The sequence below is a fragment of the Onychostoma macrolepis genome, chromosome 11 (genome assembly GCF_012432095.1).
Source record: "Onychostoma macrolepis isolate SWU-2019 chromosome 11, ASM1243209v1, whole genome shotgun sequence".
NCBI classification, from domain to species: Eukaryota; Metazoa; Chordata; class Actinopteri; order Cypriniformes; family Cyprinidae; genus Onychostoma; species Onychostoma macrolepis.
Genome location: NC_081165.1, coordinates 26,759,875 through 26,772,985, shown reverse-complemented (window position 1 = coordinate 26,772,985; position 13,111 = coordinate 26,759,875). Strand labels below are relative to the sequence as shown.

The following is a 13,111-nucleotide window of genomic DNA, read 5'->3' as shown; positions in this document are numbered from 1 at the left end:
ACAGCTGATTGGCCGGCTTCTGTTGCCCTTTATGCTTTTTCTGAATCTCTGAATGTGTCGCGAGTGGATTTCTCCCTGTAACTCTTCTCCCAAACACCCCTCAGGTGTATAAAGAAGATCTTCCTCAGCTCAAGAAGAAACTGGCTGGATCTCTGAAGAGGCAGAAAGCGCCAGATGAGGGGCTGCGCCTGCAGTTCGTCCACGGGTAAATTCATTGCAAACGTTATTATGTGTTTGGTATGAACTAAGTGTGTGTACAAATCTTTTACCCTCTCTTGGGTTATAAATTGTACTGTATGTAAAAAATATTTTTAATATTTTTATTTTAATATATAATTATAAATTATACTTATAAAATTTATTATATTATTATATATGTACTTTTTCTAAATGTATATGAAAATATATAAATATATAAAATGTATAATATTTATATGATATTATATGATTTTATATATACAGAATGAATCCATTAATTATAAAGTATACATATATACAATTATAAGATATATTCATGTTATATGTATAATTTATATTTATATATTTTATAATATAAATTAGAATTTTTAAACTATAATGTGTAATTATATATTTTGCCATTAAAGTGAGATTTACTGAACCTAAACAGGAGCCTAATAAAAGGCTCATTTAAAAGAAAAAGTATAAAAAAAAATATATATATATATATATATATATATATATATATATATATATATATATATATATATATAAATTGGAATTGTTCTATGAACTTCATGTATTTCAGAACTCTTTTTTTTATCATGTATTCTGACAAAATCCATCTTCAAACTTTTATTTTACACATATTTTGTATATAACAGGTTATATATAACCTAAATGCAAACCATGTGAGAAAGTTGAGTTTTGTTAAAATTAATGTTTAATTGTTTTTGTTTTTCTATAAACTTTACATCTTTCAGAGCTTAAACATTTTTTTGGGAATCAAATGCTTCCCCATTAGTGCTTTTAGGATTGTATTTTTCTACAATGCACAGTTGCTTACATTAATAGAGCTGATGGCTGGTTGTTTGATTGATTTGTGCAGTGGTTGTTGACTGGCGTGTGTCTGTGTCTCAGGTACAGGGGCTGTGACTGCAGGAATAATCTGTTCTACACTCAGGCCGGAGAGGTGGTGTATCATGTGGCGGCTGTGGCCGTGGTTTATAATAGACAGCAGCACACGCAGCGCTTTTACCTCGGTCATGACGACGATATCCTGGGCCTCACTGTGCATCCGCTCAAAGATTACGTGGCCACTGGTCAGGTGAGAGGTTTACAAAACAGCAAGACTGAAACTGTTGTCCACAATCTGTTGTCAAACCAGATCAGATCAGATTTCATAGGGTTTTTCCCCCCAAACAGATTTCTATCAAATATGCCTAACAGTTGGATTTGAGCTGTCAGCATGCACAGCCTCATTTCAGATCATATTGCCTTCAGTTGGTGATAATTTTATGGAGTGTGTATTTTCCTGACAGCTGTTCTCTGTAAGGCGTGGTTATAAATGTGCAGTGCATGATGTTGAACTGGTGTGTGTGTGTGTGTCAGGTGGGTCGAGATCCGGCCATCCATGTGTGGGACATCCAGACGCTCAAGTGTTTGTCTCTGCTGAAGGGTCAACATCAGCGCGGGGTTTGTGCTCTGGAGTTCACAGGTCAGACCACGACATATAGTTTACATGGAAACCTGTAATAAAATGATATTTCCATTAATGCTTTTTTAATTTAATCCTAATTTGAGACTTTAAAATACATTATAAAAAAAATTAAAAAAAAAAACTGATTTTATTTTAATTCTTTTTAAGGACACATTTCTCATTTTCATTTATCTCAATGTACCAAAATAAAAAAATAAAATACAAATTAATCAAAACTACATAGACATTAAAAGATTTAAACAAATAAAAATTAATAAAAATAAAATAAAATAAATAAAAAACTAATAAAAAAAATTAAAAAAAAAAAAAAAATGCACAACAAAATTTCTAAACTTTAACTAAAATTAAAATGAAAACAGAAAATATAAAAATAAACACTAATTCAAAATATTAATTATAAATAATAAAATATTTACAATAATATTATACCTGGGTAAAATGTATATATATATATAACTTTGAAATACAATAAGTGATTAAAAAAAGTATGTATTATATTTTAATCCTATTTTTATTTAACTCACGTACACTATGAAGCCTCTGAATATTCAAATGACACAAAAGTGGAGAATCTCTGCTTTTACGACAATTTTAAAGCATTTAGATAGGATTAGCAGTTCAAAAGTTATTAGACATTTAAGAACAATAGTTATTTTTAGCCGCGGGCGGCTGTCTCGGTCTTTGAGGGTTAATAAACTATATAGATTTTTTTTTTTTTTTTTTATCTAAAACTAATAAAAAAGACAAAAATGCACAACAAAATTTATAAGCTTTAAAATTAAAATTAAAGCAGAAAATAGACAAATAAAAACTAATTCAAAATATTAATATTAAAATAATAGTATATCAATGATACTAAAATAACACTGCGTTTTGCATGGAAGTCAGCTGAGAAACTTTGAGTTAAAAGTAATGTTACATTTTTTTTAAATTACATTTAAACTATATATATTTTCAGGGCTTACTCAATTTCATTAAATATTCTGACAAAATTGCCAGAGTAAGCCAATGCATCTCCATTAATGTTTCCAGAATCTTATTTTTATACGATGTACAATTGCTTAAACATGTTTTTAAACATTTCTGTGTCACATTCTTCTCAAATCTAGCGGATGGCAAGAGTTTAGTGTCAGTGGCAATCGACGAAGATCATTCCATAGTCATCTGGGACTGGAAAAAAGGCGAAAAACTGGCCAAATCCAGGTAAAACCATCCCTTTATAATGGTAAAGAGTGTTTACAGCAATCTGAATCGCTCACAAAAGACATCTGTCTCTCTTTTTACCATAGAGGACATAAAGATAAGATCTTTGTGGTGAAAGGAAACCCGTTCCGCATGGACAAACTGCTGACGGTGGGAATGAAACACATCAAGTTCTGGCTGCATACTGGTGAGATTCATTAGTTAATGCTGTGAATACTAAGAGTCTCGCATCCTAAATCACAGCAGTAGCACTTGTTTTCAACTTAGGGTGTTTGTTATATGTGCAGACAGTGTTTTTACTGAAATATCTGAAGCATAAGCTCTTGCCCATCTCTCTCACGAGAACATGACTGTGAGGAGAATCTGCCACATCACATCGAGCCGTCATAAGCTGATGTGACTGTTTCATCAACTTTACCATCAGCGCGCCGTATTTGACCAATTAAATGTGAGCACGAGCTTTAAAAAGAGCTCAGTGAGTCAAAACCAAATGCTCCAATAACAGAATTACTCTCTGTGAACTAATGCTTTGGTTGCTTTTTCCTCTGGATAAATTCAAATGCATTTGCTTGATGTCTATTTCTCACTCCAGGAGGAGGTTTAACATTTAAAAGAGGCATTTTCGGGAATCTCGGTAGGCAAGAGACCATGATGTCCGCCTGCTACGGACGCTCGGAGGATCTGGTGTTTTCAGGGGCGACGACAGGTGACGTGTACATCTGGAAAGACACAACGCTCATGAAGAGCATCAAAGCTCACGACGGGCCCGTGTTTGCCATGTGCTCTCTGGATAAGGTGAGCTGATTTTGCCACAGGTACATGGTATCCTGCTTAGACTGTGCATTAAATATAGATAAACAGTAGGTCAAATGCATTTCTTAGCTGTTAATGGTGTGTTGTGACCTAAAGGGTTTTGTGACGGGGGGTAAAGATGGAGTTGTTGAGCTGTGGGACGACATGTTTGAGAGATGTCTGAAGACGTACGCCATCAAGAGGGCGGCACTCTCGCCTTCATCTAAGGGTAATTATAAATCCTCAAAACAGAAATAAATATACTATATTTTGTTTCAATAATTATTAGTTATTATTTTGTATTGTGAGGGATTTCATGGTACTCAACATTATTTACCTCCAAAAAATAAACTATTTATTTCTATATAATAATAATAATAATAATATGTTAATATAAATATTAGAAAAACAATTAATATGATTTTTAATTATTGCAGTGTTTTTTTAATGAAATTATTTAACGTTTTGTATTGTGAGGGAATTTCATGGTACTAGACAATATTTACCTCTAAAAATATTTATTTCTATATTAATAATATGTAAACATAAATATCAGAAAAAAACTATTAATATAATTTTTAATTAATGCAGTGTTTTTTAGAGGTCGACCGATAGTGGATTTTACAGATACCGATAGCTAGGTTGGACCACAATGGCCGATACCGATTAATCAACCGATACTGAACGAAAACTAAAATAGAGCTTTACTATTTTTTAAAAAGCAGTAACAGTACTGAACCATACTTTGTAAATGAATAAAAATTGTAGTATTAATATTAATTATTATATTGATCATTAGTTATTTCATAGTTTACTAATGTTAAAAGAAGAAACTTTAAAATTTAAAAATGAAGCCTATTAGTAATAGTAAATGTTGAAACGAAATGAACACACTCTAACAAGGAACAATACTTCTACAGCTTTCATTAATGTTACAAATGAACTCTTATTGTTAAGTATTACCATTTAATTTCAACAGTCATGCTTAAAGATAGCCATTTTGAAATACCTACACAAGGCCATATTAAAATTACATGCACAAGTTATTGGTATTGTATGTATACTCTCACATTTTCAAGCACAGCGTTGCGTCTTAGAGAAGTCCCAGGTGTCACACACAACAGACGCGTCATATTCAATTCAAGCAGCGGTCTAAAACTGTTTATTTAATCACCAAACGGACATAAGTTTGCTTCAAGAATGAACTATGTGGCATAAATGAGTTTGAAGTTCGGTGTTTAAAAAAACAGAGCAAACATAAAGAGAGCGCAATCTGTATTACAGCTCTCTTTATTACAGCTCTCTATATGAAGCATACAAGACTGTATTAGAGCCACAGAAAGACAAACATTTTGCTGAAAAATGCACAATACATAATCTAGGATGAAGTCATTATGTAAATTAACAATGATTTGGGACAAATATAATGTTATTTAGTGGAAAACTATGTGAATGGCGCTCTGTTCCGCAGCAGGATTTTCTGTCGGCTGCATTTAAATGCGCGTTTGAAGTTTCCCGCTGGCTCAGCATCACATGCCAAAACAAACAACATGTGCTGTCAGTGATTGCCGCCTCTAGAGGCCGCTCTCGTACTTTATAATGACAGCAGACCATTCTCAGCCACTCCAGCAACAGACGCAACACGGAAAACTATCGGCATGGATTTTTGCCGATAACCGATAGTTCTGCAAATCAACTATCGGCGCCGATTAATCGGTCGACCTCTAGTGTTTTTTGTACTGAAATGAATGTACTATATTTTGTCTCAGTCATATTTATTATTTAATATTTTGTATTTAAAGGTACAAGACAGCTCTAAAACACATCTTATTTCTATTAAAAATAATACAACACAAATATTAATAATATTTACCTCTAAATTTTCTATATAAAATAACACAAATATTAGAAAAATCCTTCCTATTATTTTTGATGAATACAGTGTTTATGTTAAATGAATGCTGTGTTTAACTTTGAAATAAATGTACTAAATGTTTCAATAATATTTACTTTTTAATATTTTGTATTGTTTTAGGTATTTCATGATACTCAACGATATTTACCTCTAAATAAACACTATTTATTTTTATATAAAATAATACAAATATTGATGCATATTATTTTCAATGAATACAGGCAGATTTATTAATAATTAATAAACTCACCAAGTTTCCTACCATTATGATGTAGTAAAAATGACAAAACTTTGAAGTGACCACAGACCTACAGAGGGTTATGCTTATATAATAAAACCTACTGTTGTTTAGGACTGCTGTTAGAGGACAACCCGTCCATCAGAGCGATCACTCTGGGACACGGACACATTCTGGTCGGCACCAAAAACGGAGAGATCCTGGAAATCGACAAGAGCGGCCCCATGACTTTACTCGTACAGGTGCGTGTCACGCTCAAATATACAGCTGCAAATCCAGATGTAACGAGTCACTCAACTCAAATTCACGATTTGATTTTTTTTTTTTAACAAAATGAGATTGAAGACAAATTATACAGTAAATGAGAAGGTGTCCTTTTATTAGGCTATCGCTGCACGTTTCTTTGTGAAGTTTAAATATAACAAAACTAAATTGAAATTTTAAAACAAACCAAATCGAACAAGTGACACAAATAACAAACAAAGGTTTTGTCTGTGCTCTTTCCATTTAAAATTGGAGGCAACCACTGCATTTTAATCATGATCCAAACAAAGATGCAGCATACAAGCAGCAATTTCGAAATTTGAAGCAAAAACAGAATGGTTTGACTTTAGTTTTGTTAAACTATACTACATTAAACATATCTGAACAAAACAGCAGACGAGCTGAATGAGACTCAAATTCACTTTCTGCCAGCAGGTGGTGCTTATGAACAGCAATCATATAGGGCCCTATTTTAACGATCTAAGCGCATGGTCTAAAGCGCACGGCGCAGGTGCACTTAGAGCGTGTCCGAATCCACTTTTGCTAGTTTAAAGCCCGAAACGCATACTGCACGATTTTCGGCTGTCCCAGATGCCAGTCTTTCGTCTGGGACAGGGCTTAACAACGGAAAAAAACGGTCAGTGCATGGTCTAAAAGGGTTGTCCCTATTCTCTTAATGAGTAATGGGTGTGTTTTTGGGCATAACGTGCAATAAACCAATCAGAGTCTCATCAGTTGCGCTCGCGCCATGGCAAATTCGCTATTTACACAGCAAGCGTAAAAGACTGAACACGTCTCCGAGAGGAATTCTGATACATGCAATGCCTATCCATTTTGACATGTAGGTATTTTTATATTTATGTAGCATACACAATAATAATCTTTTACACTGTAATCCTTTAATTTTTAATATTTGGCATGTTTGTGTGCTGCTGCGCTTCCCTGTGTGAGTAATAAGCAGAGTGTACGTGCATTGTGGACTCGCCTATAGGAGCATATTACTAACGCGCTCTTTAAATAACAAAAAAATACTGTGCCATTGACTTTAGAGCAGGTTTTAGTTGGTCAATGGCACGCTCTATTTCAGTCGCCTCAAAATAGCAACGCGCCAACGATGCACCTGAACACATCTCGTTTTCAGACCAGCACGCCCAAGGGCGCACAAATGGGCACAAATGCATTTGCTATTTAAGCAACGTGGCGCAGGACGTGAAAATGATAACTGTGTCGGGCTGAAACTAGCAAAAACACTCGCGTCGTTGTGTAAATTGATGCAAACGTGATGCGATTAATTTAGTGCCTCAGATGCGGCCGTTCTAATGACGTACAAAACACTTCTGTTATTCACTCGCCAGAAAACCTTGTTAACTTCATTTGAGCATGATTTTCAGAGTGTCCAAGATCTTATATAAAGCCAAAACACCAACTCTGATGACGCATTGTTTAATTACTGGGAAAAAAGACCTTTCCCCCTTTCTATCTTTTTTTTGTGTGTGTGTGTGTGTGTGCCGTGGGATTTTTTTACTTAGAAAAAAGGTTGGGAAACACTGCCATAGTGTTTCCTGGGTTACCGCTGTAAACAAAGCAGAGCTGCGTTTATGAACACTACTTTAATATGCATCGTTCAGAGGCAAGATGAAAAGAAAATGCCATCTAAACTTTTCTAAAGACAGTCAGTTCCCCTCAGAGATACATTCATATAAACTCCTACCCCCAACTGTATCGCAATTTGTTTAGCATCTCAACCGATTTGAATTGTCACATATGTGACCCTGGACCACAAAACCATAAAAATACAAACAAAAAAATAAGTGTCAATTTTTTAAAATTGAGATTTCTACCTCATCTGAAAGCTGAATAAATAATCTTTCCATTGATGTGTGGTTTGTTAGGATCGGACAATATTTGGCTGAGATACAACTATTTGAAAATCTGGAATCTGAGTGTGCAAAAAAATAATCAAAATATTGAGAAAATCGCTTTTAAAATTGTCCAAATGAAGTTCTTAGCAATGCATATTACTAATCAAAAATTAAGTTTTGATATATTTACAGTAGGAAATTCACTAAGTATCTTCATGGAACGTGATCTTTACTTAATATCCTAATGATTTTTGGCATAAAAGAAAAAATTTATAATTTTGACCCATAAAATTAATTTTTGGCTATTGCTGCAAATATACCCCAGCGACTTAAGACCAGGGTCACATATTTGAATCGATTTTCAACCGGCTCACGGTTGAATCGTTACATCCCTACAAACCAGATTAGATGGTCAGGCTGGTCAACTAGTTGAAGTGTGTGTTGTGTTTGATGTGTTTTAGGGTCACATGGAGGGGGAAGTCTGGGGCCTCGCTGCTCATCCGCTGCTGCCCATCTGTGCCACTGTGAGTGACGACAAAACGCTGCGCATCTGGGAGCTTTCAGCCAACCATCGTATGGTGGCCGTCCGGAAACTTAAGAAAGGTTCGTGATTCGCTAACCTCCGTCCACATTTGGAAGATCTCAAATTAGTTATCACAAGCAGTTTTGGTGTATGTGTGTGTTTGTAGGTGGTCGATGCTGTGCCTTCTCGCCAGACGGAAAAGCCTTAGCGGTGGGTCTAAACGACGGCAGCTTCCTGGTGGTGAATGCAGACACGCTGGAGGACATGGTGACCTTTCACCACAGGAAGGAGATCATCTCTGACATCAGGTTCTCTCAAGGTAACTGTCTGGCAGTTTTAGATATTAAAAAAGGCTGATAATGCATATGTTATTTAAAATACAAATTCCCATTAGAAATATGTGATAGATATAGTTGTAGTTTTGTAGCTCCAGAGCTGAATTTATCTCGTAAGCTTTGACCCACAAATTTGCTCTGCTTCCAAGTTAGACATTTTTATCCAATGGTAAATTAAATTATTCCACAAAAAAATTATTTTGGGTGTTAAAATCGAAGGGATCACAACCCTGGAGGGGTCAAATGAGGTGAAAACATTTATTGTTGTCAGAGATGCTTTCTAATAGTATGTCAACAATATATAATACGTAAAATAAAAAAGATAATTTGGTCATTCATTCATAAACCCACATATAAGACCAAATGATATTTTGCAGAGTAATTTCATAGCCAAAATTGATGTGCAATTAATTTGATGAATTAATTGGTATGTCATGTAATTAGATGTTTGTTTGTTTTTAAATTAATTAATTTAATTTAATATTTATAAGCCCAAATATTTATAAATACACATGTATAAATGATAATAATAAAGTATTACTTATTTCTGTAAATACATGTAATTAAATAGATATATAGTAAATTAAAAAGTGTGTATATATATTTTTAAATAAAATATAAATGTATATATAAATTTATTATCATTTATATAATATATATAAAATAATATGTGTGGTGTGTGTGTATATATATATATATATATATATAAACAAAATTAATATATAATAATAAAATAATCTAATTTTATATATACAATTATAGTATTAAAAAAATATGTATATGTGTGTGTGTATTTGTATTTTAGTAAAATAAATAAACAAATAAATATTAAATATATTTCATTATGTAAAATGTTCATAAAACATGTAATATATCTTTTTTACGGTTTTTTTTTCTTCTTTCTTGAAGATGCTGGAAAATACCTCGCCGTGGCCTCCCACGACTCATTTGTGGACATTTATAACGTTCTGACCAGTAAGCGGGTGGGAATCTGTAAAGGAGCGTCCAGCTGTATCACACATGTGGACTGGGACGTCCGCGGTAATCCAGACATACACAAAACACAAATATATATTCAAGCAATAATATGCACATTAATGTCTCTCTGCATGTAATGAATCAATCCTTGAATGAAATACAGTTAAAATACAGTTGAAGGGATTTATTTGGCCAGCTGTAGCTTGAATTATATTTTATTAGGGAACAGCTTTTTTAGACCTACAGTTAAAGGACTTGTATAGTATTTATGTCATGTATTTTTGGCAGTATAATAAAAGGGTAATTTTGCTTTAAGAGCATTAGAACAGCGCCTGCAGAAATCCATCATTAGCAAATAAAAAAAAACAAATGCATAAAGACACTTAATCAAACATTTTTTGCGTGTTGATGCAGGAAAACTGCTTCAAGTCAACACTGGTGCCAAAGAGCAGCTATTTTTTGAAGCTCCACGTGGAAGACGACAAACTATCAGCAGTTTAGAGGTAAAAAAAACTACACACAGCCATATATATCACCAACTCCAGCGTCATCACCGTGTAACTGTGTGTTTGTGTGTGCTCAGTTTGAGAAGATGGAATGGGCCACATGGACGTCAGTGCTGGGTCCCACCTGCGAGGGCATCTGGCCGACGCTCAGTTTCGTCAATGCCTCTTCACTTACCAAAGACAAGAAGCTGCTGGCCACCGGAGACGACTTCGGCTTCGTCAAGCTCTTCAGCTTCCCCTGCAAGGTCCGACAGCAGCAAAACCACATCATATATTCACATACACTACTGTTCAAACGTTTTTAATGCTTCAGAAAGAAGTCTCTTATGTTCTCCAAGGCTGCATTCATTTGATCAAAATACTGTAAAAACTGTAATATTGTGAAATATCATTTCAATTCAAAATAGTTGTTTTTTGTGTGAATATTTCATAAAATTAATTTATTTCTGACATAAAGCTGAATTTTCAGCATCATTACTCCAGTCTTCAGTGTCACACGATCCTTCAGAAATCACTTTAATATGCTGATTTGCTGCTTTTCTTATTATCAATGTTGAAAACTGCTTCATATTTATGTAAAATCTGTTATAATTTTTTCTTGTATTTTTTGATGAATAGAAACTTCAAAAGAACAGCATTTCTTATTATAGTTTTATTTTAGTTTATTTATCAACTATTATATTTCTTTATAATAAATGATCATTTTTTTCCTTTAAAAGTGACAAAACCTGTCCAATTAATACCAATTAAAAATATAATTTTCTTTAAATTTTTCATACAGGGTCAGTTTGCCAAGTTTAAAAAGTACGTGGCTCACAGTGGCAATGTGACGAACGTACGATGGTCCAATGACGACGCGATGTTGCTGTCGGTGGGCGGAGCTGACACCGCCCTCATGATCTGGGCGAGAGAGGGGATTGGTCCACGCGAGAGCAAAGCTGTGGACAGCGAGGAATCAGACGACGACGCTGAAGAGGATGGAGGTAATGGTTTTGTTTGTGATCACATTAAATTTATCATTGAAATTTTACATTTAGTTTAAATTCAAATGTAAATTTTTTATTTAATTATTTAATTTGACATTTTTAATTACAATTTTTAATTTGCAATTTTATTTAACTAACGTTTGTGTGTTTAGGGTACGACAGTGACGTTTCTCGGGAAAAGAACATGGATTACACAACGAAGATCTACGCCGTTAGTATAAGACAAATGACAGGCGTGAAACCGCACCAACAACAGAAGGAGATCCTGGTGGATGAACGGTAATATAAAACAAAAAAGTTCATCACTGCAAAAGATGTTTTTCCTTTTTAGTAGTTTTTTCTTCCTAGCTTAATAACATGAGATATTACTTGTTTTACTAGTTTTCTGAAAAAAATATCAAAATGAAGTGTTCATGCTTAAAACAAGAAAATTATCTGCCGAATGCGATCAAAATAAACATATGAAAATGTCTAAAGAAATAAAAAGAAATAAGCAATGAGAAAAAAAAATTTTTTGTTTGAATTAAATAGATTTTTCTGACCTCGCTGGCAGATAAATGTTCTTGTTTTAATCAAAAACTCACTTCATTTTGATATATTTAGCAGAAAATGAGAGACAATTTGCAAAAAGTTTTTACTCTTAGTATATTTGTCTTGTTTTCCATTAGAAATATTGAAAAATTAAATCAAGATAAATTTACTTTGGATGAAAAAAAAAAAACGTTTCTGAAAAATGTATCAAAATGAAATTAGTTTATGCCACAAAAAAAAAAAAAAAAAAAAAAACCTTTTCCCTTTGAATTAAGTTGATTTTGCTGACTCCACTGGTTCTTGTTTTAAGCAAAAACTCACTTCATTTTGATACATTTATCAGAAAACAAGACTTGATATCTTAGGTCATTTTGCATCTCAAGTAAATACAGTATATCTTGATTTGAGAATGTTTAGATATTTGTAATAGAAAACAAGACAAAAATACTGAGAAATAAACTCTTTTTTTAAAAACGTCATTATTGGTTTCCTGCAGGCCTCCAGTGAGTCGAGCCGCACCGTTACCTGACAAACTGGTGAAGAACAACATCACAAAGAAGAAGAAGATCGTGGAGGTCAGTCGGTCATGAGCTCATGAAGAGTCAGTATTGTCCTCATATACTGTCAGTGTGTGTGTGTGTGTATGTGTGTGTGTGTGTGTGCTGACGTCTGTGTGTGTCAGCAGGAACTGTCTCTGGATCACGTGTTTGGCTACAGGGGCTTTGATTGTCGAAACAACCTTCACTACCTCAATGATGGAGCAGACATCATCTTCCACACGGCCGCCGCTGCTGTTATTCAGAACCTCTCTGCTGGTACAGTCCTGATTCAGCTTCACTGCTGACCTCTGACCTCTGGCTTAGTGTCTCAGCATGTGGCAGATGTGCAGGAAAAACACAACTAGACGTTTTAAATACTACAGACTTTGAAATAGTACAGTTTGACATTATGCATCAGCTGAGTTTGTGGGCGTGTCTTCTGAGACTAATCTGGTTCCAGATCAGACAGGAGGTGCTGCTGACCTCTACAGGCTGCAGAGGGAACTTGCTAAAGTTAAATGAACTAAACCAGCTTTAGTTACAACATATTTAAAAAAAAAAAAAAAAAGATTTATTAAATATGTATTTAATTATATTATACTAAAATGATATAAAACTACAATTTATATATATATAATATATATATAAAATACCTACAGTATTTAAAAATTATTATTAAAATGTGCACATTATTTTATTTTCAAAGTAGTTTTTTTTACAGTAATTAATTATGTACTACAGTATGATTTTTGGTTAAAGTT

The 13,111-nt window shown here is 33.7% G+C and overlaps 1 protein-coding gene across 3 annotated transcripts in view; it reads left to right on the top strand.

Annotated features, from left to right (window-relative positions):
• eml6 (EMAP like 6) overlaps positions 1 to 13,111 on the top strand; it is a 64,062-nt gene that overhangs the window by 34,630 nt on the left and 16,321 nt on the right. For 2 of the 3 annotated variants that reach the window (XM_058792143.1, XM_058792144.1), the window contains 17 exons: positions 105 to 205; positions 1,099 to 1,285; positions 1,570 to 1,675; positions 2,788 to 2,881; positions 2,968 to 3,068; positions 3,474 to 3,676; positions 3,791 to 3,902; positions 5,941 to 6,068; positions 8,414 to 8,555; positions 8,642 to 8,794; positions 9,720 to 9,851; positions 10,203 to 10,291; positions 10,372 to 10,539; positions 11,076 to 11,277; positions 11,433 to 11,559; positions 12,308 to 12,386; positions 12,497 to 12,626. In XM_058792143.1, the coding sequence (XP_058648126.1) occupies positions 105 to 205; positions 1,099 to 1,285; positions 1,570 to 1,675; positions 2,788 to 2,881; positions 2,968 to 3,068; positions 3,474 to 3,676; positions 3,791 to 3,902; positions 5,941 to 6,068; positions 8,414 to 8,555; positions 8,642 to 8,794; positions 9,720 to 9,851; positions 10,203 to 10,291; positions 10,372 to 10,539; positions 11,076 to 11,277; positions 11,433 to 11,559; positions 12,308 to 12,386; positions 12,497 to 12,626 (2,254 nt within the window). Of the gene's footprint in view, positions 1 to 104; positions 206 to 1,098; positions 1,286 to 1,569; positions 1,676 to 2,787; positions 2,882 to 2,967; positions 3,069 to 3,473; positions 3,677 to 3,790; positions 3,903 to 5,940; positions 6,069 to 8,413; positions 8,556 to 8,641; positions 8,795 to 9,719; positions 9,852 to 10,202; positions 10,292 to 10,371; positions 10,540 to 11,075; positions 11,278 to 11,432; positions 11,560 to 12,307; positions 12,413 to 12,496; positions 12,628 to 13,111 lie in introns of those variants that run through there. The other variant, XM_058792146.1, reaches the window with a different exon arrangement.